General features: G+C 45.3%; 1 protein-coding gene across 4 annotated transcripts in view; it reads left to right on the top strand.

The window, feature by feature from the left end:
• Positions 1-679: 679 nt before the first annotated feature.
• The window catches only part of YWHAE (tyrosine 3-monooxygenase/tryptophan 5-monooxygenase activation protein epsilon), a 51,947-nt gene continuing 25,519 nt past the window's right edge, over positions 680-27,107 (top strand). For all 4 annotated transcript variants that reach the window (XM_078372495.1, XM_008996386.3, XM_008996385.5 and 1 more), the window contains exon 1: positions 680-855. Coding sequence is in view for 2 of the 4 variants with exons in the window: in XM_008996385.5 (XP_008994633.1) it covers positions 792-855 (64 nt within the window). In the remaining 2 variants the exon portion in view is untranslated. The remainder of the gene's footprint in view (positions 856-27,107) is intronic.

Raw genomic sequence — 27,107 nt, forward strand, 5'->3', positions numbered from 1 at the left:
GACGCTGGCTGGGCTCGGTGGCTCACGCCTGTTATCCCAGCATTTTGGGAGGCCGAGGCGGGCGGATCACCTGAGGTCAGGAGTTCGAGACCAGACTGGCCAAGATGAAGAAACCCCCTTCGCTACGAAAAGTACAAAAATCAGTCGGGCGTGGAGCCGCATGCCTGTAATCCCAGCTGCTCGCGAGGCTGAGGCGGGAGAATCTCTTGAACCCGGGAGGCGGAGGTTGCAGGGAGCCGAGATCGCGCCATCGCACTCCAGCCTGGACGATAGGGTGAAATTCCATCTCAAAAAAATAGAAAAAGAAAAAGGAAAAAGAAAACCAGGGCGCGGTAGAAACAGCGCTGATTTCAGGCAGGAAGACCTGCTATGATGACAGAAACCGTCCCAGCCTCCGTGGTGGTTTTCCGCAGGCCGGACGTCGGCCGTCAGTCTGGCCCAGGTCTCGCGCCCGCGGTTTTCAGGAGCAGCCCGGGCCGGCCTGGCCACCGCCGTCGTGTTCCCCGGGGGCCGCTCCCTCGCGGCAGTCGCAGTTCCCGCCTCTAGGCCCCGGCGCCCGCTGAGCGGACGGAGGAGGGGCGTCTCCGGCGCAGGTTCCAGGACCCGCCCCCCGCGCCAGTTGCCAGGGAGCGGTTGCCATAGAGCTGAGCAGTTGTCCGCGTGCGCAGGCGGAAGTCCCGGATTGAGGCGCCGCCATTTTTGCTGCCCGGACGCGGAGCGAAAGGCTGAGAGAGTCGTAGACACTATCCGTTTCCATCCGTCGCGCAGACCCTGCCGGAGCCGCTGCCGCTATGGATGATCGGGAGGATCTGGTGTACCAGGCGAAGCTGGCCGAGCAGGCTGAGCGATACGACGGTGAGTTGTGGGGGCAACGGGGGGCTGGAATTCTTGGACCCTCTGCCGCCGCCCACAGAGGCCGGGAACGGGAGACAAAATGGCGGCATCGTCCGCGAGCGTGGCCCGGGGACTTGGGTTCGGGGAGCGGAACCTGGCTTGGGAACTCCCGGAGCGACGGGAGGCCGTGTGCCCCGGAATGTGACCCCTTCGCTGTCCTCAGCTACACATACCTCGCGGGCCGAGAGGCCGGGGTGGAGGAGTTGGTTGTAAAATGGCGGCTGGGGGGAGGGCGAATCCCGGGGCGGGGGAGGGGGAGGAGATGGCGGGCGCTGCCGCGGAACCGGCCACCCCCAGGGAAGCTTCCGGGACGGCCTTGGGAGGTGGAGAACGATTGGGTAGGGTGACGGGGGAAGCAGCACCCTCCACACGGGAGAGCGCCAAGACCGGGAGCTGTAGCGCGGGCGCCTTTCAGGGAAATATGGCGGGTGGGGGCGGTGGCTTCTCCCCGGAGGCTTCGTGTGGGGCGGCGGCCGTGGAGTCTCACAAAGGAGAGCCTGGAACGCGATGCGCTTCCTCGGGCCTGGGTCGGGAGGCCGCCCTGGGTGACAGCGGGGAGCGGGCGAGCGAGCATCGCTGCTCTGGGTCCTGGGCGGTGGCGGGCTGCGGGGCCGCGGTCGGGTTTGTTTTGCGTCCGCCGGCGCCGCGGAGTGAGGGGTTTCGGGCTTTTCCCCCCTCGCCGCCTTCCGGGGAGGTCCAGAAGATCCGGGCTCCCGCCCCTTTTCCGCGCTCTAAATGGTGAAGCTCGAAGTTCCTGTAACCTTTCTCTGGCTCCGTCAGCAGCGGGTTCTGATGGATGGAACCAGGAGACCAGGGGGCTGCGCGACTCTGGGTTCGAGCCTTCGTCCTCGCGTTTGGGAAAACGATGACTTTACAGTTTGTCCGCACCCTCATGACACATGGGAAAAAAAAGACCTGTTGAAATAAAGTTGTTTCCAGTAGCGTTTAGTAACTGTATTTTGGTTGACTCTGCAGGCTCGAAATGCGGGTTTGTACTTCGTGGGGGACCTTTGCCTCTTCCAGGCACTCGGCTGGGCCTGGGGTCTTTGAGTTATGAAGGTTGGAGGTCCTATTCTTTTTTTTTATTATTATTTTTTATTTTAAATAAGTGGGTTTATGTAGGACTTTGAGTAGTTCCTCTTTGCTCATTGTCCCTTTGCCCTTAATTGGTTCTTCAGTCCTCTTTCAGAACTTGATCGAAATATCCATTGTGTCTGCCAGGAAGTTTCTTCTTCATCCTCCCCCCCATCCACCTTTTTTGACCTGTAGACTTGAATTTCCCTCACATTTAGAATTTTTCGATACTGTGGTATTACCGAAACCAGAAGTCCTGTATGCGGCTGCTGTGGTTTTCATGCTTTTGCATGGTACGGTGGGGTGAGACATGGTTGGAATCTAGTGTCCTTGATGTGAGATTTTTCCTGGTTAAGCTACCTATATTTCAAAATGTTTCAGAGGGCCATTGCTTTCCTGGAAATGCCGATTTGGTCATGTGAATAACCTCAGGGCTGGTTCCCATTATCAGAAATGAGGATTCAGGGATTTGAAAATAAGACAAGTCCTCTAGAGCTCAAATATACGAAATATGCTGAACTAAATTTCGTCTTGTAAATTCTTTGTTATTTGTATTGAACAAAGTTGCTGTTGGGGGAGGGAAGGGATAAAATGGGGAAGTACAGCTCAAGGTCAGCTCTCTTTATTTCAGTGTTGAAAAATCAAACAAATAGGTGTGCTTATATTGGAAGACTCCCCTCCGCCCTCATCTCCAGATGTTCCCCTCTTCATCTATTAGTGTTCTCCGTAGGAAACAAATGATACTTGAATGCTTTCTGTTTTGTGGGGATTGGGGCTATTTAATTAAACTGGCTGTGGTAACTAGAAAGAATGTGAGTTTTTTTTTTTTAAACCGATTGGAAAGCTTATGATTGTAGTTTCCAAATAAATTACAGGTTATTGTAGTTATATTTTGGCGTGAGGATTTCTGACCAGAACCTTTATTGGGTTTTGAACGTAGGATTCTTTGATACGGCCACAATATTGCAGTTATTAATGTTAGGTGTCCCTTTCAGCATCTAAAGCGGTAGGAAAATAGATCTCCAAGGTGAGGAGCTCTTCCTGTGACTTGGGCATAAGGTAAGGACTCAGTAGAAAGGGGAGGGGAGACAGACACCAGGAATCGGCCTCTGTCTTTGTCCATTCCTTTATTTAGGGCAATATTTTTTTGTTTGTGGTGACAAAAAGTTTTTCCCTTAGTTCTAGTCACCAAATGGAATTGATCAAGTGTGGGGAGGGGGTGGGACTGGTGGAAGAAGCTAAGAGTATTGGCAGGATTTCTTTTTTGGGTGCTTGTATGCAAGTGCTGGTTTTCCAGCTGTCCTTCGCTCTTATCTCCCTGTACTGCAGTAGGTTTATTTTGTTTTGCTTGCTGTGTTAAACGAGTGCCTAAACTTCTTTGTAGCCTCATTTAATTCTGTCCTGGGGCATTGGAATCAATTTATATGGATTATTTAATGGTACGGGAGGAAGAGTTAAGTTGTGTTCAGGAAAAGGACAATTTTGGGTCACAGGAAATACTGAAGTTTGGGGCTAGGAGTTGAAGATTACATCTAGCATCTCATTACTTTAACAAGCTAGTGGTCTAAGGAATAGTTTTTACATCGTTTAAAACCATGTTAAGCAAGTCCATCATTTAACATTTCTCAAGTAAGTCTTACCGTCCCATATACAAATTGGTACAAAAACGTGGGGAATAGGCTGGGTGCGGTGGCTCAGGCCTGTCATCCCAGGACTTTGGGAGGCCAAGGTGGGTGGGTCACCTGAGGTCAGGAGTTCAAGACCAGTCTGGCCAATGTGGTGAAACCCTGTCTCTACAAAAATAAAATTAGCTGCGCATAGCCACCCAGGAGGCTGAGGTAGGAGAATTGCTTCAACCCTGGAGGTAGAGGTTGCAGTGAGCCGAGATTGTGCCATTGCCCTCCAGACTGGGCAACGACAGAGCGACACTGGGGAGGGGGGGAAGGTGGACAATATAGAGGGGAAAAATGAATAGTTTCCCCATTTTGGGGAGCAGAGGGGCAACATAAACTGCATTTGGGCTTGTGCAGCAGCTGTTGATTTTGTCCTTTCCTCATCTTCTCCCTGTCAAGATTGGCTGCATGGGAGGTAGGATGAAGTTTGACGGTCATTTTTGATTCACTAGGAATGCATCTGTTGAGTCACTTGAGAGCTGTCCTGTGAAAACACCAGAACCTCACCTCCAGCTAGCTTATTCTGCTAGTTAGTGAAGAATGGAGAGGGAGCATGTGTGGAATGAACTTTTTACTACAGTCCTGTTAGGGAAAATATGGGTAGTAGTAAATTAACTTTGTTAATAAATTTAGAAGCATTTAGATTAACTACTAATTATTTGACTATAGGCCAGCAATTTTCCATTGCCATTTCAGTTAATGGACTAACTTTTGGAGAAAAGATTTTCTCCTACCTAAATACATAGACAGAACTGGGCAATGTAGTGTTAAAAATTCCTTCCACGGCTCACGCCTGTAATCCTAACACTTTGGGAGGCTGAGACAGGTGGATCATGAGAGCAGGAGATCGAGACCATCCTGGCTAACACAGTTGAAACCATGTCTCTACTGAAAATACAAAAATATTGCTAGTCCCGCTACTCGGGAGGCTGAGGCAGTACAATCCCTTGAACCTGGGAATCAGAGGATGCAGTGAGCTGAGATTATGCCACTGCACTCCAGCCTAAGTGCCAGAGTTGAGACTCCGTCTCCCCCCCAAAAAAAATCCCTTCTGCAAGTAGCCTGTATATTTAAAGCAGATGCTCTTTCATGTATTCTTTAGGCTTTTGTATAGTATAAGTATTTGGCATATTTCATTCTATTTAGTTGTCTTTCACAAATTTGGGATATAATGAAATCAAGAATCACTGCAATTTGCAGTGAAGGGTAAATTCTTTTTTTTTTTTTTTTAATTAAAGACGGGGTTTCACCATGTTGGTCAGGCTGGTCTTGAACTCCCAACCTGAGGTGCTCTGCCTGCCTTGGCCTCCAAAGTGTTTGGATTACAGGAGTGAGCTACCACACCCGGCTGTGAAGTGTAAATTCTTACCACTATAGACATGCCTGGCACCTTTTTCACCTTTATATGAAAAGGTTTCAGTTTGAACTCTTACAGGGTGGGAAAGAACACTAATGGCAAGTATTAAAAAAGCAAGATTGGCTGGGCGGGACGGCTCACGCCTGTAATCCCAGCACTTTGGGAGGCCGAGGAGGGGGGATCACTTTAGGTCAGGAGTTCAAGACCAGCCTGACCAACATGGAGAAACCGTGTCTCTACTAAAAATACATAATTAGCCAGGCATGGTGGTGTACGCCTGTAATCCCAGCTACTCAGGAGGCTGAGGCAGGAGAATTGCTTGAACCCTGGAGGCTGAGGTTGCAGTGAGCTGAGATCGTGCCCATTGCACTCTAGCCTGGGCAACAAGAGCGAAACTGTCTCAAAAAAAGAAAAAAAAAGGAATAGAATATAGAAAAGCCATATAAATAGGCTTTTCATAATTGTTTTATAGCCTAGTCAGAGGAATAGGAAATTTAAAAAAATTTTTTGCCTTTTAACCTGGTATACCAAGTGAAATTTCTGTCCCATAGATTAATATGTTTCATTTACAAATACGTTTTAAATACTTCAAGAGGCTGATCTGAAAGCATTGATTTTTTTTTTTTTCTTTCTCTTTTTCTTAGAGGCGGAGTCTCATTCTGTCATCTAGGCTGGAGTGCTGTGGCACAATCTTGGCTCCGCCTTCTGGGTTCAAGCGATTCTCCTGCTTCAGCTTCCTGAGTAGTAGCAGGAATTAAAGCGCCCGCCACCATGCCCTGCTAATTGTATTTTTAGTAGAGACAGGGTTTCACTATGTTGTCTAGGCTGGTCTTGAACTCCTGACCTCAGATGATTGCCCTCCTCAGCCTCCTAAAGTGCTGGGATTACAGGGGTGAGCCACTGCACCTGACCTAAATGTTTAATTTTTGTGGGTACAAATTAGGTGTTTTTTGTTTGTTTGTTTGTTTTTGAGATGAGTTCTGGCTGTGTTGCCCAGGCTGCACTGCAGTGGCTCTTCACAGGTGCAGTCCCACTACTGATCAGCACAGGAGTTTTGACCTGCTCCATTTCTGACCTGGGCCGGTTCACCCTTCCTTAGGCAACCTGGTGGTTCCCTGCTCCTGGACTGTCACCATACTGATGCCGAACTTAGTGCAGACACCAGATCGGCATAGTGCCCTACAGCCCAAAACTCCGGGGCTCAAGCGATCCTCCAGCCTCAGCCTCCTGAGTAGCTGGGACTAAAGGCACGTGCCACCACGCCCGGCATAATATTAGGTGTGTATATAGGAAGGCTACATTTTTTTTTTTTTTTCTTTAAAGACGGGGTTTCACCATGTTGGTCAGGCTGGTCTTGAACTCCCAACCTCAGGTGATCCGCCTGCCTTGGCCTCCAAAGTGCTTGGATTACAGGTGTGAGCCACCGTGCCCGGCCAGGAAGGCTACATTTTTAAACTTACTTTTTTTTTGAGATGGAGTGTCGCTCTGCGCCCAGGCTGGAGTGCAATGTTGCAATCTCGACTCACTGAAACCTCTGCCTCCCGGGTTCAAGCGATTTTCCTGCCTCAGTCTTCCAAGTAGCTGGGACTACATGCGCACGCCACGACGCCTGGCTAATTACTGTATTTTTAGTAGAGATGGGGTTTCCCCGTGTTGGCCATGCTGGTGTTGTACTCCTGACTTTGTGATCCACCTGCGTTGGCCTCCCAAAGTGCTGGGATTACAGGAGTTAGCCACCATGCCTGGATTTTTTTTTGAGATAAGGTTTTGCTCTCTCATCTAGGCTGAAGTGCATTGTTGCAGTTACAGTTCACTGGAGGCTTGACCTGCTGGGTTCAAGTGATCCTACTTCCTTAGTCTCCCAAGTAGCTGGGACTACTGTGCCCGCCTAATTTTTGTGGCTTTTTTTAGAGATAGGGTCTCTATGTTACCCAGGATGATCTTGAACTCCTGCACTTCCACCTCAGCCTCCCAGAGTGCTGGGATTACAGGTGTGAGCCACTGCCCGTGGCCTAAACTTTATATTATTACATATATGTATGTAACATTTATGCAGCACCTCACATTTCACAGACCACTTTGACGAAAGTTCTTTTCCTTTATGTAACAGAATTGAAGCAGGTAGAGTGTACTCCTGTTCTCTGGTTCAAAAAAGTGAATTTGAGAGAGTGAGTGATCTTTCTATAATCATATGGCTAATCAGTCATTAAATGGTCAAGTCAGAACTTAGGTGTCTGCTGACGTTTAGACCAGTACACTTTTTCTCCTAACCATTCATGAGAGACCTATGTTGAAGTAAGATGTTGCCTTTTAGGGGAATGGGGTGGTGAGTAGGGTATGCTTGTTCTTTAACAATTCAAATAATACTTCACATTCTGGTATTTATGATGACTAATATCCATGGTGAATTGTAATCAAAATAATCTTTTCTTTTCTTTTCTTTTTTTTTTGAGACGGAGTTTCGCTCTTGATACCCAGGCTGGAGTGCAATGGTGCGATCTCGGCTAACCGCAACCTCCGCCTCCTGGGTTCAGGCAGTTCTCCTGCCTCAGGGATTACAGGCACACGCCACCATGCCCAGCTAATTTTTTGTATTTTTAGTAGAGATGGGGTTTCACCATGTTGACCAGGATGGTCTCGATCTCTTGACCTGGTGATCCACCCGCCTCAGCCTCCCAAAGTGCTGGGATTACAGGCGTGAGCCACCATGCCCGGCCAGGAAGGGTACATCCCCATCTCAAGGCACAATGAAATTAAAATGAAGGGAATTTTAGATACTCAGAATGTGTATTAACATACAGTTTCTTTAAAACTATGATCTTTTTGTAGACCTCACCTCTTTAAGAAAAACAGCAACAACAACAAAAAAGTCCTGGTCTGACGCAGTGGCTCATGCCTGTAATCGCTGTACGTTGGAAGACCAAGGCAGGCAGATCATCTGAGGTTGGGAGTTCAAGACCAGCCTGGCCAACATTGATGACAGCCCATCTCTACTAAAAAAGACAAAAATTAGGCTGGGTGCAGTGGCTTACACCTGTAATCCCAGCACTTTGGAAAACCAAGGCAGGCAGATCATCTGAGGTTGGGAGTTCAAGACCAGCCTGGCCAACATTGATGAAAGCCTATCTCTACTTTTAAAAGACAAAAATTAGGCTGGGTGCAGTGGTTTACACCTGTAATCCCAGCAATTTGGAAGACCAAGGCAGGTGGATCACCGGAGGTCAGGAGTTCAAGACCAGCTTGGCCAATATGGTGAAACACAGTCTCTACTAAAAATAGAAAAATTAGCTGGCCTGTGGTGCTGTGCACCTGTAGTCCCAGCTACTCAGGAGGCTGAGACGAGAGAATTGTTTGAAGCTGGGAGGCGGAGGTTGCAGTGAGTCGAGATCACACCATTGCACTCCAGCCTGGGCTACAGAGGGAAACCCTGTCTCAAAAAAAAGCCCCATGGTTTATCATTATTAGGATATGGCTGATGCTGTGCATTTCTGTAAAGAAGTTTTAAAATACTGTCCTCTCTCAATTTTGTCTTTTTTTTTTAAAGTCAGGGTCTCACTCTCACCCAGGCTGAAGTGCAGTGGCACAATCTTGGCTCACTGCAGCCTCTGTCTTCCAGGTACAGGTGATTCTTCCACCTCAGCCTCCCATGTAGCTGATTTTATGTATTTTTAGTAGAGATAGGGTTTTGCCTTGTTACTCAGGCAGGTCTTTGAACTCCTGGACTCAAGCAGTCTGTCAGACTTGGCTTCCCAAAGTGCTGGGATTGCAGGCATGAGCCACCACATCCAGCCACCTTTATCTTACCAAATGCTCTTAACTTGTTGAGTTAGTGTTGTAGTTATAGAACCTTTTTAGTTTTTATTTTTGAGAGGGAGTCTCTCACTCTGTCATTCAGAGTAGAGTGCAGTAGTGTAATCTCAGCTCATTGCAGCCTCCACCTGCTGGGTTCAAGCGATTCTGCCTCAGCTTCCCTAGTAACTGGGATTAAAGGACTGCCACCCATGCCCAGCTAATTTTTGCCTTTTTTTTTTTTTTTTTTGAGTTTTGCTCTTGTTGCCCAGGCTGGGGTGTGGTGGCACACTCTCAGCTCATCACAACCTCTACTTCCCGGGTTCAAGCAATTCTCCTGCCTCAGCCTCCCAAGTAGCTGGGATTACAGGCATGCACCACCATGCCCAGCTAATTTTGTATTTTTAGTAGAAACAGGATTTCTCCATGTTGGTCAAGCTGGCCTCGAACTTAAACTTCAAATGATCCGCCCACCTTGGCCTCCCATAGTGTTTGGATTATAGGTGTGAGCCGCTGCTCCTGGCCAGATATTGTCTTTTAGGAGGGACAGAGGTTGGCATGATTCACTAATGTTCCAGATAGTTGGCTAGATAGCTGTCAAACAGAATCCATTAAGGAGTAGCAAGGAACAGCAAGAAAAATGGTTATTTTTACTATTTTTGAAATGGTCAATTAGCAGTTTCAGTTATATGTGTGTGTGACACACACACACACACTTTTTTTTTTTGAGATGGTGTTTTTCTCTGTTACCCAGGCTAGAGTTCAGTGGCATAGTCTGCTCACTGCACCCTCTGCCTATGATCTAACTTCCTACTGGCTGCTGTTAAACACCTTGATGTAGCTGTGTCCTATCCTCTTCTTGTGCTTCCCTAGAGCTTTCTCAGCTAACTCCTGGGAGGCAGACTGCACAAATGTTTGCCCTGTAATCTTGCCCTTGGGGTCCACAGGCAGTGTGATCCAGTTTGGCACAATTTCCAACCCTGAGAAGAACTGAACAATTTCTTCCTTTGTGCATCGAAATGGGAGTCCTCGAAGCCGTTGTTGGCGCTGTCGGCACTGTTGGGACCACTGTGTTTCAATACCCAATCCATCTCAGTTCTGTGGGATTTGAACACTTCAATGTACCTGTGGCCCATGCTTTCCCTCTTTTTTCAAAGCCAGTTTTACATCATCATCTGATCCAAGTTCAACAAAAGCCTCACCACTCTGCCTGCCCTCTCTAGTGTAGATGAAATGGATACCTGTGGCCCCATTGTGAATCGTGCAGTCAGAGAGGAAGTTCTGCACGTCCTCAACAGAGCAGGACCAGGGAAGGCCATGGAGCTTGACCACAAAGCCCTCACCTCCCTCGGCCCAGCATCATGGACACTTGACAGGATGGGTGTCAGGTGATCTTGGGTGAGGCTTTTTTGTGGCATGGAGGCAAGCTTTCTGTTGCTATCAGGCAAGCGTGGCTGGCAGCTAAGAGCCCTGAAATTCCACCGAAGCTTAACCATGCAGAGGGCTCCGGAGAAAGTCCAGGTGCATCTTTTTGTTCTCAACCTTAAGGAAGATGCGGTGCAGACCTCCTTCCACGACGGACCGGAAAGACGCAAGGCCAGCAGAACTTTAATGGTTTGTGCTATAACTAAATGGTCATACTAGTCATGGTCCTAAGAACAATTTCAGAAGTTCATTTAAATTTATTAAAATGTAGCAAATAATATAGTCACCATAATTTCACATCCAAATGAGCACATCTTGAGAAGACTTAATTCATAAGCTGTGACAGCAGGCATCAACTGAGATTGTCCTGGGCCCCACAGAGTTGCCTTGTGGTCACTCTACTTAAAGCCATTTGTTGCTAGATTTTCTCATTTAGACTCACAGGAAAGTTTCCTAAACTTTGTCCATCCTTCTGTCACAGAGATATGTTAGATCTCAGTCTCTAGGAGATTTTGACTTTCAGTTTTTTCAAACGCAGTTAGCATTTGGAAGAACATACGTCAAAGGACAAGTGAAAATTTCCTCCTAGCTCCCTCCCCCACAAATGGGAGCATGCTAGTCAAGGATAGCAAGGATAGTTGCTGAAAATAGAGCTTGCTGGCATACCAAATCATCAGTCTGATGGTGTCAATGCCAAGCATGTTGGTTTTATTTATTTATTTATTTTTTAGGCAGAGTCTCACTCTGTTGCCAGGGGCCAGGCTGGAGTGCAGTGGCACAATCTCGGCTCACTGCAACCTCCGCCTCCCGGGTTCAAGCAGTTCTCCTGTCTCAGCCTCCAGTAGGTGGGACTACAGGCACACGCCACCACACCCATCTAATTTTTGTATTTTTAGTAGAGACGGGGTTTCACTATTTTGTCCAGGATGGTCTCGATCTTTTGACCTGGTGATCCACCCACGTCGGCCTCCCAAAGTGCTGGGATTACAGACTTGAGCCACCACGCCCAGCCGCATGTTGCTTTTATTATGTCTACCTTGAGCTAGTTCTGTGTTTAAAAATGTAACAGCCATAGGTGTTGATAACGGTGTCCTAAGCTCAGAGCTTTCCCCACATTAATTTTATTTTTTTTTGTTTTTACAAGTCTTTTTCATACCAAATCCCCACATAAAAATGTAAAGACACCCACATCTTGTTATGACTGTGTTATTTAGAACACCGAACTCTGTATAGTTGAGAACATATGACCATGATCCTGGCTTATCTCTTTTGAAATTTTAGTCTTGAATTTATTGCCCTTCCAGTAATCTGTCATAGTAGCGTGACAGATGTGTTGTTGGTGGGCTTGGTTTGGATCAGGTCAGGGTTCTATGGATCTAAAGCAACATGAACTGTGTTTAACTCTTCCTTCATATCTAAAGCTTCAAGGGAACACATTCCTGTTAGAAGAGTTATGACAGTATTTTATAATTTGGCAAATGTGGCATATCTGCCAGTCACAGAAGGCACAGGAATCATTGGGTTCCTTATCTTTTGAATGGGGATTAGTGATGTCTCTTTTGCCTACTAATTTACAGGGTGGGAATGAAATGGGGGTTTTGTAAACTGCAAAGTGTAATAGGTGTCAGTACTACTTACTGTGAGACACTCTTACCTAAAGTGAAAGGTCACATAATTGTTTTTGTTCTTGCTGTGCTAGGTTCGTATTAGGAGATGATAACCTACCTTTCGAGTTATTCTTAGCGAATGCACTCTTCTGGACTTAGTACTCAAGTAAGATCTGCACAATGAAATGTTCTCAGTCCTTCATCTTACATCTGTAAATTTGCATATCCAAAGTAAAGGTTGACCAAATCATTTATTCCCAAGTAATAATTTTGTCATGTTGAGTTGGTATGTAGTTATTTTGATACTAATTTTAGATTAATAAGAGACTGTTTTCTTCTTAGCAAATGTAACACCTTTTGTCTGGATTTGGGATGAAAGCTTCTGTAATATGAAAATGTAGGCTGAGTGTGGTGGCTCGCACCTGTAATCCCAGCGCTTTGAGAGGCAGAAGTGGGCAGATCATTTGAGTTTGGCAGTTTGAGACCAGCCTGACTAACATGGAGAAACCCCATCTCTACTAAAAATAAAAATTAGCCAGGCATGGTAGTGCACGCTTGTAATCCCAGCTGTAGCAGGACCGGCCGTGGGAAAGGATCTCTTGGACACTGAATACAGGAGGAAGGAATCTATTTCAGCTGGGAGCAAGGTGGCATAGGTGTCTAACATCTAAGCTCCTCTAACAAAGGGAGGTTCAGCCTTTATATAGGCTTATACTTTAGATGTTACACATGGAAGAATGTTAGGTTCATAGTTTTAGGACTCATGTGAAAAGGTTTTAGTTTACAGCTTCAGGAGTTACATATGAAAGGGTTCCGGTTTACAGTTTTAGGACTCACATGTGAAAAGGTCTCTTTACAGTTTCAGGAATCACATATGAAAGGGTTCTGGTTTACAGTTTTAGGAGTCATGTGAAAAGGTTTCTGGTTTGATCTTGTTTTAAGTAAAAATCGTGCCTTCTGCAGAGTTTCCTCAAGGCGTAGCCTGTTTTCAGGAAAGAGATTCAGGCAGCGCCAGCTGGCCTACTCTCTCTCCTATTGAGATGCACAGTGGAAGACAGGGGGAGGAAATCTTAAATGCTTGGGTCTCCCTCCTCACAGCTACTTGGGGAGGCTGAGGCTTGAACCTGGGAGGTGGAGGTTATGGTGAGCTGAGATTGTGCCATTGCACTCCAGCATGGGCAACAAGAGCAAAGCCCCATCTCAAAAAAAAAAAAAAAATGTGAATCATTGCTAAATATTTGCATTTTAGCTGTCTCAGATTACTTAAAGAGAGTGTTGCTACCTATGAGCAGTTTTGTGAGATGTGATCCTAACAGCATTGTAGAAGCCTTGGGCAGTGAAGAGAAAGCTACTAAATCCTGCTTAATCCCTGCGTTAGTCAGTTGAGGACTTTGCAGGACCTTGGAATGGTTGTGAACACCTTTAAGGCTCATTGGGGGCCAGATGCTGTGGCTAATGCCTGTAATCCCAATACTTTGGGAGGCAGAGGCAGGAGGATCCCTTAAGCCCAAGAGATTGAGACCAGCCTGGGCAACATAGTGAGACCCCGTTTCTACAAAAAACAAAAGAAAACTAGCCTGGCATGGTGGCATGTGCCTGTAGTCTCAGCTACTTGGGAGGTTGAGGTGGTAAGATTGCTTGAGCCCGGGAGGTCGACGATGCAGTGAGCCATGATAAAACCACTGCACTCCCACCTGGGCGATTTAGTGAGAGAGAACCTGTCTCAAGGAAAAAAAAAAAGATTTCGTCGGATTAATGAGTTGTATTTGATTATAATAGGTCTAATTAATAATTATTAAAGATTTATGATAGGATTACCATGAAATTTTCAAAAACATTCTTTGACCAGAAAACACTGTCACTGTTGTATAACAGTTACAACAGTTTTGTAGATTTTTAAAAACATTAATGAGTATGAAATACTTCATGCATATTTAAACATTAAAATATGTTATTAAAGTGTTGATATTTTAATGAGGGCTTCTTAGCTCATCAAAGACTTGACATATCTATAGTCTCAGTGCTTTTGGACGCCAAGGTGGGAGGGTCATTTGAGGCCAGGAGTTTGAGACCAACTTGGGTAACATTGCAAGACCTCGTTCTGTTTAACGGAAGAGAGGCCAGGTGCAGTGGCTCATGCCTGTAATCCCAGCACTTTGGGAGGTCAAGTCAGGCAGTTCACCCGAGGTCAGGAATTCAAGACCAGGCAGGTCGACATGGTGGGACACCGCCCCCCCCATCTCTACTAAAAATACAAAAAATTAGCTGGGTGTGTTGCTGTGCGCCTGTAATCCCAGCTGCTCGGGAGGCTGAGGCAGGAGAATTATTTGAACCCAAGATACAGATGCCATAGTGAGCAGAGATCGTGCCACTGCATTCCAGCCTGGGCAACAGAGTAAGACTCTGTCTCCTCCCGCCCCCCCCAAATATCCTCTTAACAATCAGCAACTTGAGAAATCAAGTGAGATTTCTATAAAATCTGAATGTATAGCTAATTCCTTCTACTAAATTCAGTTGGACCCCAGGGGTATTTGTAGTCATTTTCTTCCTAAGTATTCCAAAACAGAGTTTTAAAGTATTTTTCGTTTCATTGTCTTTCTAATTCCATAAAAATTGTAAAAAGGTTGAGGCTTGGCCAGGCGTGGTGGCTCACACCTGTAATCCTAGCACTTTGGGAGACAGAGGTGGGTGGATCACCTGATGTCAGGAGTTCAAGACCAGACCAGCCTGGCCATCATGATGAAACCCCATCTTATATATATAAAAAAAAGGTTGAAGCTTTGATCCACCTCTTTTTCCTGTCCTTAGTGTTTTAGGTCATCCATCTCTGCAGCCTCTTTATTTTCCACCTCTGCTTTCACTGGGGCTTCATCTTTTTGGTACTGCTCCACCCAAACATGTTTACAAGTGAGTATCCTCATAAATTGAAAGGAGATGTCCCATTCTGATGGAGTAAGGGATTACTCCCCTACCCCCAATATTTTTATTTTTGTTTTTTAATCTGTCATTCCAATGTTAGTATATGCGCTGAATTTTTTGTTTTTTTAAATCTTTATGTCATTCCAGTTTTAGCATGTTTGCTGCCAAAGTGAGCACAGTCTTACCCCAAATGTTGAGACTGAAGGGAAAATTTACCATGCGGATGAATGCCAACTATGTATCAGGCACTGTTCTAGACACTTGGGATTCATCGGTGAAGAAAACAGACAAAAGATCTCTTAAAAGGCTTTATATTCTAGTGAATGCATAATTGCTTTCAGAGCTGTTCTGTTATTGTGTGTACTGATGAGTTAATTCGGATTAGTTGACAACAGTGGTGTTCACTAGATGCAGGGTACTGTATCTAGTAGCACTTTGGGAAGCAGAGGTGGGTGGATTACCTGATGTCAGGAGTGGTTGTCCTATATTAGACTGTAGAAAGCTCTGTGTTTTCTTCACTCACTACTGGTGTAAAATGGTAGTAACAAATTGAAAAACTTCTTTAAAGTGTTTTCATTGACTGTGATGATAAAACTCTGTAACAGTACCACCTACTGTTTATTGGCGATTTCTTTCACTTGTTACCCAAACTATATACCATGCAAAGTATTACCCATTTTACAGATAAGGATTAAGTACCTGAGGAAAAGTGACAACAAATTTGAAACGACACTGATATTCTGCCAGGTCTATTCTGCCAAGTCGGTTGCACTTCAAAGCTGGTATTCCTTCCACGTCAGTTATTTCTTGTGTGTAAACATCAGTCCAAACTGCTTGAGGCTTTATTTTCTTTCTCCCCCGCCCCTCCTTTTTTTTTTTTTTTTTTTTTGTGGCACTGTGTTTCACTATGTTGCCCAGGCTGGTCTCCCAACTGGACTGAAGCAGTCCTCCTGTCTTGGCCTCCTAAAGTGCTGGAATTATAGCAGTCTTTTGCTTAGCTTCACATAGCATGAAGACAGAACGAAATACAGGTTGAGTGTATTTTCCAGGTAACATAATAGAACTAGCAGTGGAATAGGAGTCATTAAATTTAGGAGTGGGCCATCTCCATCCTCCCTCCTCCTTTGCTCCCTCTTTCCCCCCACTCTGAAAAATTTACATTGTTTTTAACTCTTTGATACATGGCAGGGATTGCCAGTGCCCGGGTCATGCACCTGTACTGGTCCTTGGAAAAATTGTTTGCCATGAAGCTGCTCCCTGGTGCCAGAAAGGTAGGGAACCACTGATGCATGGGACTTAAGCTTTATAGATGGCTGGATGAGAAGCCCTAGGAACTCAGTAAATCACAGTGTTGTTCTGCCTTTTCTTTGTGTAGCTTTTCAGTAGATGACTTTTCAGGCACGTAGTTGGGAGGCCTGGGGGAATGACCATGGGGGACCTTGATGTTTTCCTCTAGAGCAGTTGCTGGCAAATTTTCATCTTCTCAGCAAATACTAAATGTACATCATTAATATGGTCTCTATCCCTTTATCGTATTGCTGTAGGTTAGTTTTTCTCATTTCGGAATGCTGCCAACATTTGTTCATTCATTTTATCTTTGTGTTTTTTCCCTGTCTGTTATACTGCACAAGTACTGTTTTCCAATTTTGTCCATTTTAAAGGCTAAAGGAATATTGAGACTTCAGTAGGATTCTGTTTGGCAGTCTACTTCTTTGTGACTTTGATGATAGGTAAGGAGAACATTTAGTTTGAAACCATTTTACAGGTCTCAGGTCAAGTCTGGATAGATTGGCAAGTAGATTTGTCTCACTAATCACAAGAAGATGTGATTTTTCTTTTATTTTTTTTCTTTTTTTTGAGATAGTCTCGTCTGTTGCCCAGACTGGAGTGTGGTGGATGTGATCTCAGCTCACTGCAACCTTCATCTCCTGGGTTCAAGTGATTCTTCTGCCTTATCCTCCCTAGTAGCTGGGACTACAGGCATGCACCACCACACCCAACTAGTTTTTGTACTTCGAGTAGAGATGGGGTTTACCCATGTTGGCTAGACTGGTCTTGAATTCCTGACCTCATGTGATCCACCTCAGCTTCCCAAAGTGCTGGATTACAGGCATGAGCCCCCATGCCCTGCAGAGAAAATATGATTTAAAGTATTAAAATACACTCTTTTCCCTCATGTATACATTTTGTTTTTAGACAGAGTTTTTTCTCTTGCCCAGGCTGGAGCGCAATGGCAAGATCTCTGCTGACTGCAATCTCTGTCTCCCAGGTTCAAACGATTGTCCTGCCTTAGCCTCCTGAATAGCTGGGATTACAGGCATGCGCCACCATACTCAGCTAATTTTGTATTTTTAGTAGAGACGTCGTGGTTTCTCCATGTTGGTCAGGCAGGTCTCTCTGCTCAACTCAGCCTCCCCAAAGTGCTGGAATTACAGCGGTGAGCCACCATGCTTGGCCTGTTTTACATTTCTTACTGCAAAAAATGAATTTAAATGTAAAGTCATCAGTACAAGCATATCAAGTAATGAAAACTACTACTTCCTGCTTCAAGTAACTTGTCTCTTTTCAGAACTTCTTTGCTCCAGTGCCTATCTATAAATGTGTGTGTGTTTTTCTTTTTCTTTCTTTTTTTTTAAACTTTTTGATACAGAGTCTCATTCTCTTGCCCAGGCTGGAGTGCAGTGGCGCAATCTTGGCTTACTGCATCCTTGACCTCAGGCTCAAGTGATGCTCCCACCTCAGTCCCATGCCTGGGACTACAGGTATGCACTGCCAGTCCTGGCCAAGTTTTTTTTTTTTTTTAATTTGGAGACTTGTTCTGTTGCCCAGGCTGGAGTGCAGTGCTACCATCTCGGCTTACTGCAATATCCGCCTCCCAGGTTCAAGCAATTCTGCCTCAGCCTCCCGAGTAGGTGGGGTTACAGGCATGTGCCATGTGGGAACTAGAAAAGTTTCTTTTTAAAGTTTCCTGTCTTGCTAAAGAATAAGTGTGTTAATAACTTTGTGAAACCCCTATTCTATGTAGCTGTTAGACATGCCATGCTTACAGGCACATAGTACCTTCTATGTCCTTGTACTTTAACCAAGATATTTGTGCTGGATGTGCTCACAGGCATGTCCCAGCTCTCCATTGGTTTGCCTGTTCAGAAAAGTTTTCAGTTATTACCCAATCAGGTGTAAGTTTAGACTGTGAGGTCTGGCTCCAACCAACGGAGATCAGACATAGCAGTAAGGACAAACCCAGATGTGTAAGGGATAAATTAGTCTGTTTTCCTTTGTTCATTTTACTCTTGTGGCATGATGGCTAGCAAGGGTACCCTTCCTGCAGTCTTGAAGTAAAAATCACGTTGCTGAAAGAACCTCTGTCTCCGTGTTAATTTTTCTTTTCTTTTCTTTTTTTTTTTTTGGTAGAGACGGAGTTTCAGCATGTTGACCAGGATGGTCTCGATCTCTTGACCTGGTGATCCACCCTCCTTGGCCTCCCAAAGTGCTGGGATTATAGGCGTGAGCCACCACACCTGGCCAGTGCTAATTTTTCTTTGCAGCACTGAGCGTCTGTTTCCAACATGGCACCGTGGCCAGCTAATTTTTTGGTATTTTTTGTAGACATGGGATTTCACCATATTGGCCACGCTGGTCTCGAATTTCTGACCTTGTGATCTGCCTGCCTCTGCCTCCCAAAGTGTTGGGATTATAGGCGTGTTGTAGTTTTTTTTTTTTTTAAGGAGGCAGGGTTTCGCCATTTCTCCCAGACTGGTCTCGAACTCAGTTCGAGCAATCTGCGCACCTTGGCCTCACAAAGTGCTGGGATTACAGGGCTGAGCCATTGTGCTCGGCCGTCCTCAATGCTTTTATGTTAAGTTTGATTAGTTTATAGTTTGGAATTTCCCTCCCCTCTTCAAATGCATTCTTGGACCTTTTGTTTTTATTTTTATTTACTTATTTTTTGAGTTAGTTTGTTTATTTAGAGACTGAGTTTTGCCCTGTTGCCTAGGCAGGAGTGCAGTGACACAATCTCAGCTCACTGCAACCTCCACCTCCTGGTGTAAAGGGATTCTCGTGCTTCAGCCTCCTAAGTAGCTGGGATTACAGGTGTGTGCCACCATACCCAAAGTAATTCTTGGGTTTTTAGTAGAGATGGGGTTTTGCCATATTGGCCAGGCCGATCTGGAACTCTGACCTCAAGTGATCCTAGGCTTCCCAAAGTGCTGGGATTACAGGTGTGATCCACGGCGCCCGGTCTGTTGGGCCTTTTAATGAGTATGTATTTATTTAGCATGTCTTGGGAACAACTTTCCCCTTGCGAGTAATGAAATGATTACTTACTCTTCCACAGTTCCTACTGTGGAAGAGTTCCAGTCTAATCAGGGAAACTGTGTCTAGAAACAAGAATGTTGATTGCCAAGTTGTATAATACAAGAATTGTGGAGAACGGGATTGTGTGTTGAGGTCATTAGGGAAAACTTGATAGATGAGACTTGAGGGGTAAGATTTGGATGGTGTGAGAGTGAGGTTCTTTGGCTATGTTACCAGATACGGGATTAAACATAGACATACGAATGGAATATCTGGGTTAGAAAAAATGGAGCTATATCATACAAAAGGCTTTATTAGACTTAGACTCTAAGCTGTGTGTTCTTTTTTTAGCTCTTTACTGCATCAGGCATATTAACACTCCCACACCTTTGGATTCCTGTTTTGTTTTTTTGTTATTTAATCTTGGAAGTGAGGCAAAGAAAAGGAATTAAACATATAACTGGATTCACATTATATGCCAGACAATTTTCTATACAATCTCATTTTAAACTCTCATAACTCAGTGAGGGCTGAATATCCTCCATGTTATAGATGAGGAACAAGCTCCTAGAGGTTAAATGACATGCTTCAGGTTAAATAGCATATAAATAAGCAGGAATGAAAACGTAGTCTCGGCCGGGTTCAGGGGCTCACACCTGTAATCCCAGCACTTTGGAGGCTGAGGTGGGAGGATCACCTGAGGTCAGGTGGGAGGATCACCTGAGGTCAGGAGTTTGAGACCAGTCTGGCCAACATGGTGAAACCCTGTCTCTACTAAAAATACAAAAATTAGTTGGGTGTTGTGGCAGGTACCTGTAATCCCAGCTACTTGGGAGGCTGAGGCAGGAGAATTTCTTGAAACTGGGTGGGAGGCAGAGGTTGCAGTGAGCTGAGATAGTAGTACTGCACTTCAGCCTGGGCAACAGAGCGAGACTCCGTCTCAAAAAAAAAAAAACAAACAAACAGGTGGTCTTTTACTCTGAATCTTTTTTTTCTAACTGTGGTCGCTGTGCTGTGCTGTGGTGGTACCTTCCTTGCTGTTTCTCAAAGTGTGTGTCATTTTTGTCTAATAAAAGCACAAGTGGTATGTGGGCACTGCAAGAATAGTCAAAGTTACTGGATTAGAATATGACCTCTTCAGAGAAGCTTCTTAGTACTTCCGTTATTTTCTGTTTATGGCATTCTGTTTCTTTTTGTTTTTGAGACAGAGTTTCGCTCTTGTTACCCAGGCTGGAGTGCAGTGGCATGATCTCGGCTCACTGCAACCTCCGCCTCCTGGGTTCAGGCAATTCTCCTGCCTCAGACTCCTGAGTAGCTGGGATTACAAGCATGCACCACCATGCCCAGCTAATTTTTTGTATTTTTAGTAGAGACGGGGTTTCACCATGTTGACCAGGACGGTCTCGATCTCTTGACCTCCTGATTTACCCACCTCGGCCTCCCAAAGTGCTGGGATTACAGGCTTGAGCCACTGTGCCCTGTTTCTTTCACAGTACTGAACACAAAGTATAATTTACGTGTCAACTAATTAATCCTCTTCAGTTTACACAATTTTAAATCTTTGCTTAAAACAAGTCCCAGGTGTTTCCTATTTACTCAAGTTATTCCTTCCTTCATAACTCTTTGTAACACACTCTAGGATACATCCCATAGTACTGCTGCTTATTTTTATTGAAGAGAACTAGTGATTATTATTTTTGTTTTTGAGAAGAGGTCTAGCTCTGTCGCCAGGCTGGAGTGCAATGGCGTGATCTCTGCTCACTTCTCCCAGGTTCAAGCGATTCTCCTGCCTTAGCCTCCTGAATAGCTGGGACTACAAGGTGTGTGCCATCACGCCAGGTAAGTTTTGTATTCTTTTTTTTTTTTTTCTTTTTTTGAGACGGAATCTTGCTCTGTCGCCCAGGCTGGAGTGCAGTGGCATGCTCTTGGCTCACTGCAATCTCCACCTCCTGGGTTCAAGCAATTCTCCTGCCTCAGTCTCCAAGTAGCTGGGATTACAGGTGTGCTCCACCATGCCCGGCTAATGTTTGTATTTTTAAGTAGAGATGGGGTTTCACCATGTTGGTCAGGCTGGTCTCTAACCCTTGACCTTCTGGTCCGTCTGTGTCAGCCTCCCAAAGTCCTGGGATTACAGGTGTGAGCCACTGTGCCCAGCCATCATGATTACTATTACTCATTTTATCTTTCTAAGAAAATATGAACAGATTTGACATTTTTATTACAGTTTTAGATTCTTTCCATGTTATTTACTATTAGAATTAAAGTACTTAATTTTTTTTATCATTTGAGTTACAAGTTTTGCATATATGAAATCTTTTTGAGGCAGAGTCTTGCTCTCTTTGCCCAGGCTGAAGTGAAGTGGTATTATCACAGCTCATTGCAGCCTTGACTTCCTGGGCTCAGGTGTTCCACCCACCTCAGCCTCCAGAGTGGCTGGGACTACACTTATGTGCCACCGTACCTGGCTAATTTTTTCTTTTTTTTTTTTGAGAAGGAGTCTCACTCTGTCACCCAGGCTGGAGTGCAGTGGCACCATCTCGTCTCATTGCAACCTCCGCCTCCTGAGTTCAAGTGATTGTCCTGCCTCAGCCTCTTAGGTGTCTGGGATTACATGCAACCACCACTATGCCTGGCTAGTTTTTATATTTTTTTGTAGAGATACGGTTTCACCATGTTGGCCAGGCTGGTCTCAAATTTCTGACCTCAAATGATTCGCTCACCTCGGCCTCCTAAAGTATTGGGATTACAGGTGTGAGACCATGCAAAATAAGTGTGTCTTAGTATATTGTAGAGCTCTTAAGTGATTTGGTAGCACGCCGACATGAGTATAAATAATCAACCTTACAGTGATGACATCACAAACTTTGTACAGGCATCAAGCAGCTGAATTAATTATAAAATTAAAATTGCCAAATTTGGGGAGGGAGTTAATGTTTAAAAACCAGTGTAAGTCAGGTTAGCCATCTGAGAATGTAACTTGATGGGCTTTTATCAACTAACCACCAAATGTTTCTTGGGGATCATACTGAATTGTTTTCTTTTCTTTTTGTTTTTTGTTTTTTTTTTGAGACAGAGTTTTGTTCTTGTTATCCAGGCTCTAGTGCAGTGGCATGATCTCAGCTCATTGCAACTTCCTCCACCTCCCGGGTTCAAACTATTTTCCTGCCTTAGCCTCCTGAGTAGCTGGATCACGGGTGCACTCCACCATACTACCCCCCACCCCAACACACACACACACACCCCATAAAAACAATTTAACTTGGCTGGACGCGGTGGCTCACACCTGTAATTCCAGCAGTTTGGGAGGCCAAGGCGGGTGGATTAACTAAGAGCAGGAGTTTGAGACCAGCCTAGCCAACATTGTGAAACCCCGTCTCTACTAAAAATACAGAAATTTTTGCCAGGTGTTATGGTGGGTGCCTGTAATCCCAGCTACTTGGGAGGCTGAGGGAGGAGAGTCGCTTGAAACTGGAATGCAGAGATTGCAGTGAGCTGAGATCACCATTGCACTCCAGCCTGGTGGACAAGAGGAAGACTGAGTTTTAAAAACAAAAAAGGCCTGGGCATGGTGGCTTACGCCTGTAATCCCAGCACTTTAGTAGGCTGAGTTGGGTGGATCATGAGGTCAGGAGATCGAGACCATCCTAGCCAACATGGTGAAACCCCCATCTCTGTAAAACATAAAAAGGAAACAAAAAACATGAGGCTTTTTTTTTGAAACGGATTCTGGCTCTGTTGCCCAGACTGGAGTGTAGTGGCAGGATCTCATCTCATGCAATCTCCACCTCCCAGGTTCAAGCAATTCTTGTGCCTCAGTCTCTTGAGTTGCTTGGATTACAGGCATGCACCACCACACCCGGCTAATGTTTTTAGTAGAGACGGGGTTTCGCCATGTTGCCCAGGCTGTGCTTGAACTTCTGACCTCAAGTGATCCCGGAGTGGGAGGTTGCAGTGAGCTGAGACCGTTCCACTGCACTTCAGCCTTGCGAACAGAGTGACACCCTGTCTCAAAAAGAAAAAGTACAGTTTAATTGGCTTTTTGGGTGGCCATGTTGAGACATACTGCTTTCCCTCTTCACCAGCCTTTTTTTGGGAAATGTGACAAGGCCAGGTGCACTGTTTTGGCCAATAAAATATAAGGAGAAATTGTATGCCTAAGTATACTGAGGTAGTGAAAAGTGATTTCCTGGTTTTTTTTGACCAGGGAAGCCTCTAGTACTGGGTAGTGCAGCTACAGAATGGTGGACTGAGTTAAAAATATGGAGGAGAAGTAATAGAGGTTTGTGATTAGCCACCCAGATTCTTGGAGGTGATTTTTTTTATTTGAACGGAGTTTGTCTCTTGTTGCCCAGGCTGGAGTGCGGTGGCACGCGATCTCGGCTCACTGCAACCTCCGCCTCCAGGGTTGAGGGGTTTTCCTGGTTCAGACTCCCAAATAGCTGGGATTACAGGCATCCACCACCATGCCCAGCTAATTAAAAAAATTTTTTTACTAGAGATGGAGTTTCACCATTTTGGCCAGGCTGGTCTTGAGCTGCTGATCTCAGATCTGCCTTCCTTGGCCTCCTAAATTGCTAGGATTATAGTCATGAGTCACCACTACTGCTGTCACCTGGCCCTTTGGGAATTAATTTGGTTCACAAGCACATTCATCCTATTGTTTGGGAATGCAGAATTGTCATTTGCAATTCAGAACTATAAATTCTTTTAAACATGTTTACTGAGATAGACACTTCATGCAAAAAAAATGTTTACTGTTGTGTGCTTTCAATCTTTTCATGCTAAGTAGAATATATTCAGATTCCTCTGCCTTCTAGAATCTTAGGGGAAGTAGAGTTGTTCCATTATTATCTGCCAGTTACTCTAAAGATAAATAAAATCGGCCGGGCACAGTGGCTCATGCCTATAATCCCAGCACTTGGGAGGCTGAGGCAGGTGGATCACCAGGTCTAGAGATGGAGACCATCCTGGTCAACAAGGTGAGACCCCCATCTCTCCTAAAAATATAAAAATTAGCTGGGCATGGTGGTGCATGCCTGTAATCCCAGCTACTCGGGAGTCTGAGGCAGGAGAATTGCTTGAACCCAGGAGGCTGAGGTTGCTGTGAGCCACCGAGATCGTGCCATTGCACTCCAGTCTGGGTAACAACAGCGAAACTCCGTCTCAAAAAAAAAAAAAAGATTGGGCCGGGCACGGTGGCTCAAGCCTGTAATCCCAGCACTTTGGGAGGCCGAGGCGGGTGGATCACGAGGTCAAGAGATCAAGACTATCCTGGTCAACATGGTGAAACCCCATCTCTACTAAAAATACAAAAAATTAGCTGGGCATGGTGGTGCGTGCCTGTAATCCCAGCTACTCAGGAGGCTGAGGCAGGAGAATTGCCTGAACCCAGGAGGCGGAGGTTGCGGTGAGCTGAGACTGCGCCATTGCACTCCAGCCTGGGTAACAAGAGCAAAACGTCTCAAAAAAAAAAAAAAAAAAGATAAATAAAATCATCCTTTGGATGGTGTATGTTAAATGTGTGCATGCTGTGTGTGAAGGCCATTTTGATTTAAAGCATGCCTCAGAGTATGAATTAATCAGAAAAAGAGCATTAATACTCTTCCCTTTGGGACAGCCTAGTTCCCTTTGGGAGGAGTTTCTCTTTTTCACTCTTTAGTTTCTTTTTTTCTTTTCTTTTTTGAGATGGTTCTCGCTCTGCTGCCCAGGGTGGAGTGCAGTGGCATGATCTTAGCTCAGTGCAATCTCTGCCTCCTGGGTTCAAGTGATTCTTGTGCTTCAGCCTCCCGAGTAGCTGGAAGTGCAGGTGGGCACCACTATACCTGGCCAATTTGTTATATTTTCATGTTGGCCAGGCTGGTCTTGAACTCCTGGTGTCAATTGATCTGCCCGCCTCGGCCTCTCAAAGTGCTGGGATTACAGGTGTGAGCCACCGTGCCCGGGCCCTGAGTGCTAAGATTTTAAGGGAAACATTGATCACATTGAGTTATCTGACTTTTTGGGGTGAGGGGACACCATCGTAGCTCACTGCAGCCTCCACTTCCTGGGCTCAGGTTATCCTCTCACCTCAGTCTTCTGTGACTGCATTACAGGAGTGCATCACCATACCTGACTCATTTTTGTACTTTCTGTAGAGAGCAGAGTTTCACCATTCTGTATGTGAGTTTTGTCATACACTGTATGCAATTCAGGTGTCAACTGTATGTTGTCCAGGCTCGTTTCCAGCCTGTGGGCTCGAGTGACCCACCCACTTCAGCCTCCCAACGTGCTAAGCTGCTTGGCCTCTGTGTTTTGTGGTGGTGGTTTTAATATTTCCCTTGATTCTCATTCTACCTATTCCCCAGTACTGTTCTTGGCACTGGTCTGGTTTTCTTTTCTGTTGATTTGGGACAGAGCTAATGAAATCATTTTAGTTTTTTAAATAAAGGAAAGTCTAGCTAAAGCTTTCCTACAGTATAAATAATTTCTTTTTTTGTGACAAGGTCACATTGTCACACCCCGGTTGGAGTGCAGTGGCGCAGTTATCACTGCAGCCTTGACCTCTGGGCTCAAGTGATCCTCCTACCTCAGCCTCTCGAGTAGCTGGGGCTACAGGCAGGCACCAACACACCTGTTTGATTTTTATATTTTTAGTAGAGACAGTGTTTCACCGTGTTGGCCAGTCCATTCTCAGACTTCTGACCTCCAGTGATCTGCCCACCTAGGTCTTCAGAGAGACTTGTGATTTCAGGCATGAGCCACTATGCTCAGCCTCAGAAACTTCTTTGGGGACAGATTTAGCCAGATTTCCCAGTAAATAAAATGGGCTACAGAACTATACAAATTGTCCAGAAAGGATTATAGAATCTAGAGAGGTTTTTTTTTTTTCTTTTGAGACAGTCTTGCTCTTTCTGGAGTGCAGTGGTGCACTCTCTGCTCACTGCAACCAGCACCTCCTGGGTTCAAGTCATTCTGCTGCCTCAGCCTCCTGGGTAGCTGGGATTATAGGCATGTGCCACCAAGCCTGGCTCATTTTTGTATTTTTTAGTAGAGGTGGGGTTCCACCATGTTGGCCAGGCTGGCCTCAAACTCCTGACCTCAAGTGACCCACCCTCCTTGGCCTCCCACAGTGCTGGGATGACAGTCTTGAGCCACTGTGCCGGCCCAGAATCTAGAGGGGTTCTTAAACAGTTTTCATTTACCTGAGACATACTCAGTTATGCCTACAGAAACATGTATCTCAGCCTCTAACGCAGTTCTGCTTAGCTTTGTCATTATTTCATTGAACGTTTGTATACTTTTTTTTTTTTAATTTTTTATTGCATTTTAGGTTTTGGGGTACATGAGCAGAGTATGCAAGACAGTTGTGTAGGTACACACATGGCAGTGTGTTTTGCTTCCTTTCTCCCCTTCAGCCACATTTGGCATTTCTCCCCAGGTTATACGTTTGTATACTTTTTGTGGCATTTGATACTATATTCTAGGAATAATATTTCATTGAATGTTTGTATATTTTTGTGGCATTTGATACTATATTCTAGGAATATAGAGATGAAGATACTTTTGATGCCCTTTTAGGTAATATTTGCTAGGAATGTGAACATTGATCCTCAGTGCAGAGAAATGTCCATATGGATGGGAGAGCCCAGAAAGTCTTTTTTTTTTTTTTGGAGGTGAAGTCTTGCTCTGTCGCCAGGCTGGAGTACAGTGGCTCACACAGTCCCGGCTCAGTGCCTCAGCCTCCTCAGTAGCTGGGATCACAGGTGCCCACCACCATGCCCAGCTAATTTTTTCATTTTTGGTAGAGAGGGAGTTTCACCATATTGGCGAGGCTGGTCTTGAGTGCCTGACCTCAGGTAATCCGCCTGCCCCGCCCTCCCTAGGTATTGGGATTACAGGCATGAGCCACAGCGCCCAGCCAGGAAGTCTTTATATGGCAAGACATTTGAGTTTGATCCAGAGGGACGATGTTTCCTAGGCAAAAAGGAAAGGTCACTGGATAATCGATTAACCCTTATATAAAGGAAGCTCAGGACCTTTGTAGAACCTAGGCAACCGAACTCTTTTGCTTTTTGAGAGGCAGAGTCTTGATAT

The sequence above is a fragment of the Callithrix jacchus genome, chromosome 5 (genome assembly GCF_049354715.1).
Source record: "Callithrix jacchus isolate 240 chromosome 5, calJac240_pri, whole genome shotgun sequence".
In the NCBI taxonomy this organism is placed as follows: Eukaryota; Metazoa; Chordata; class Mammalia; order Primates; family Cebidae; genus Callithrix; species Callithrix jacchus.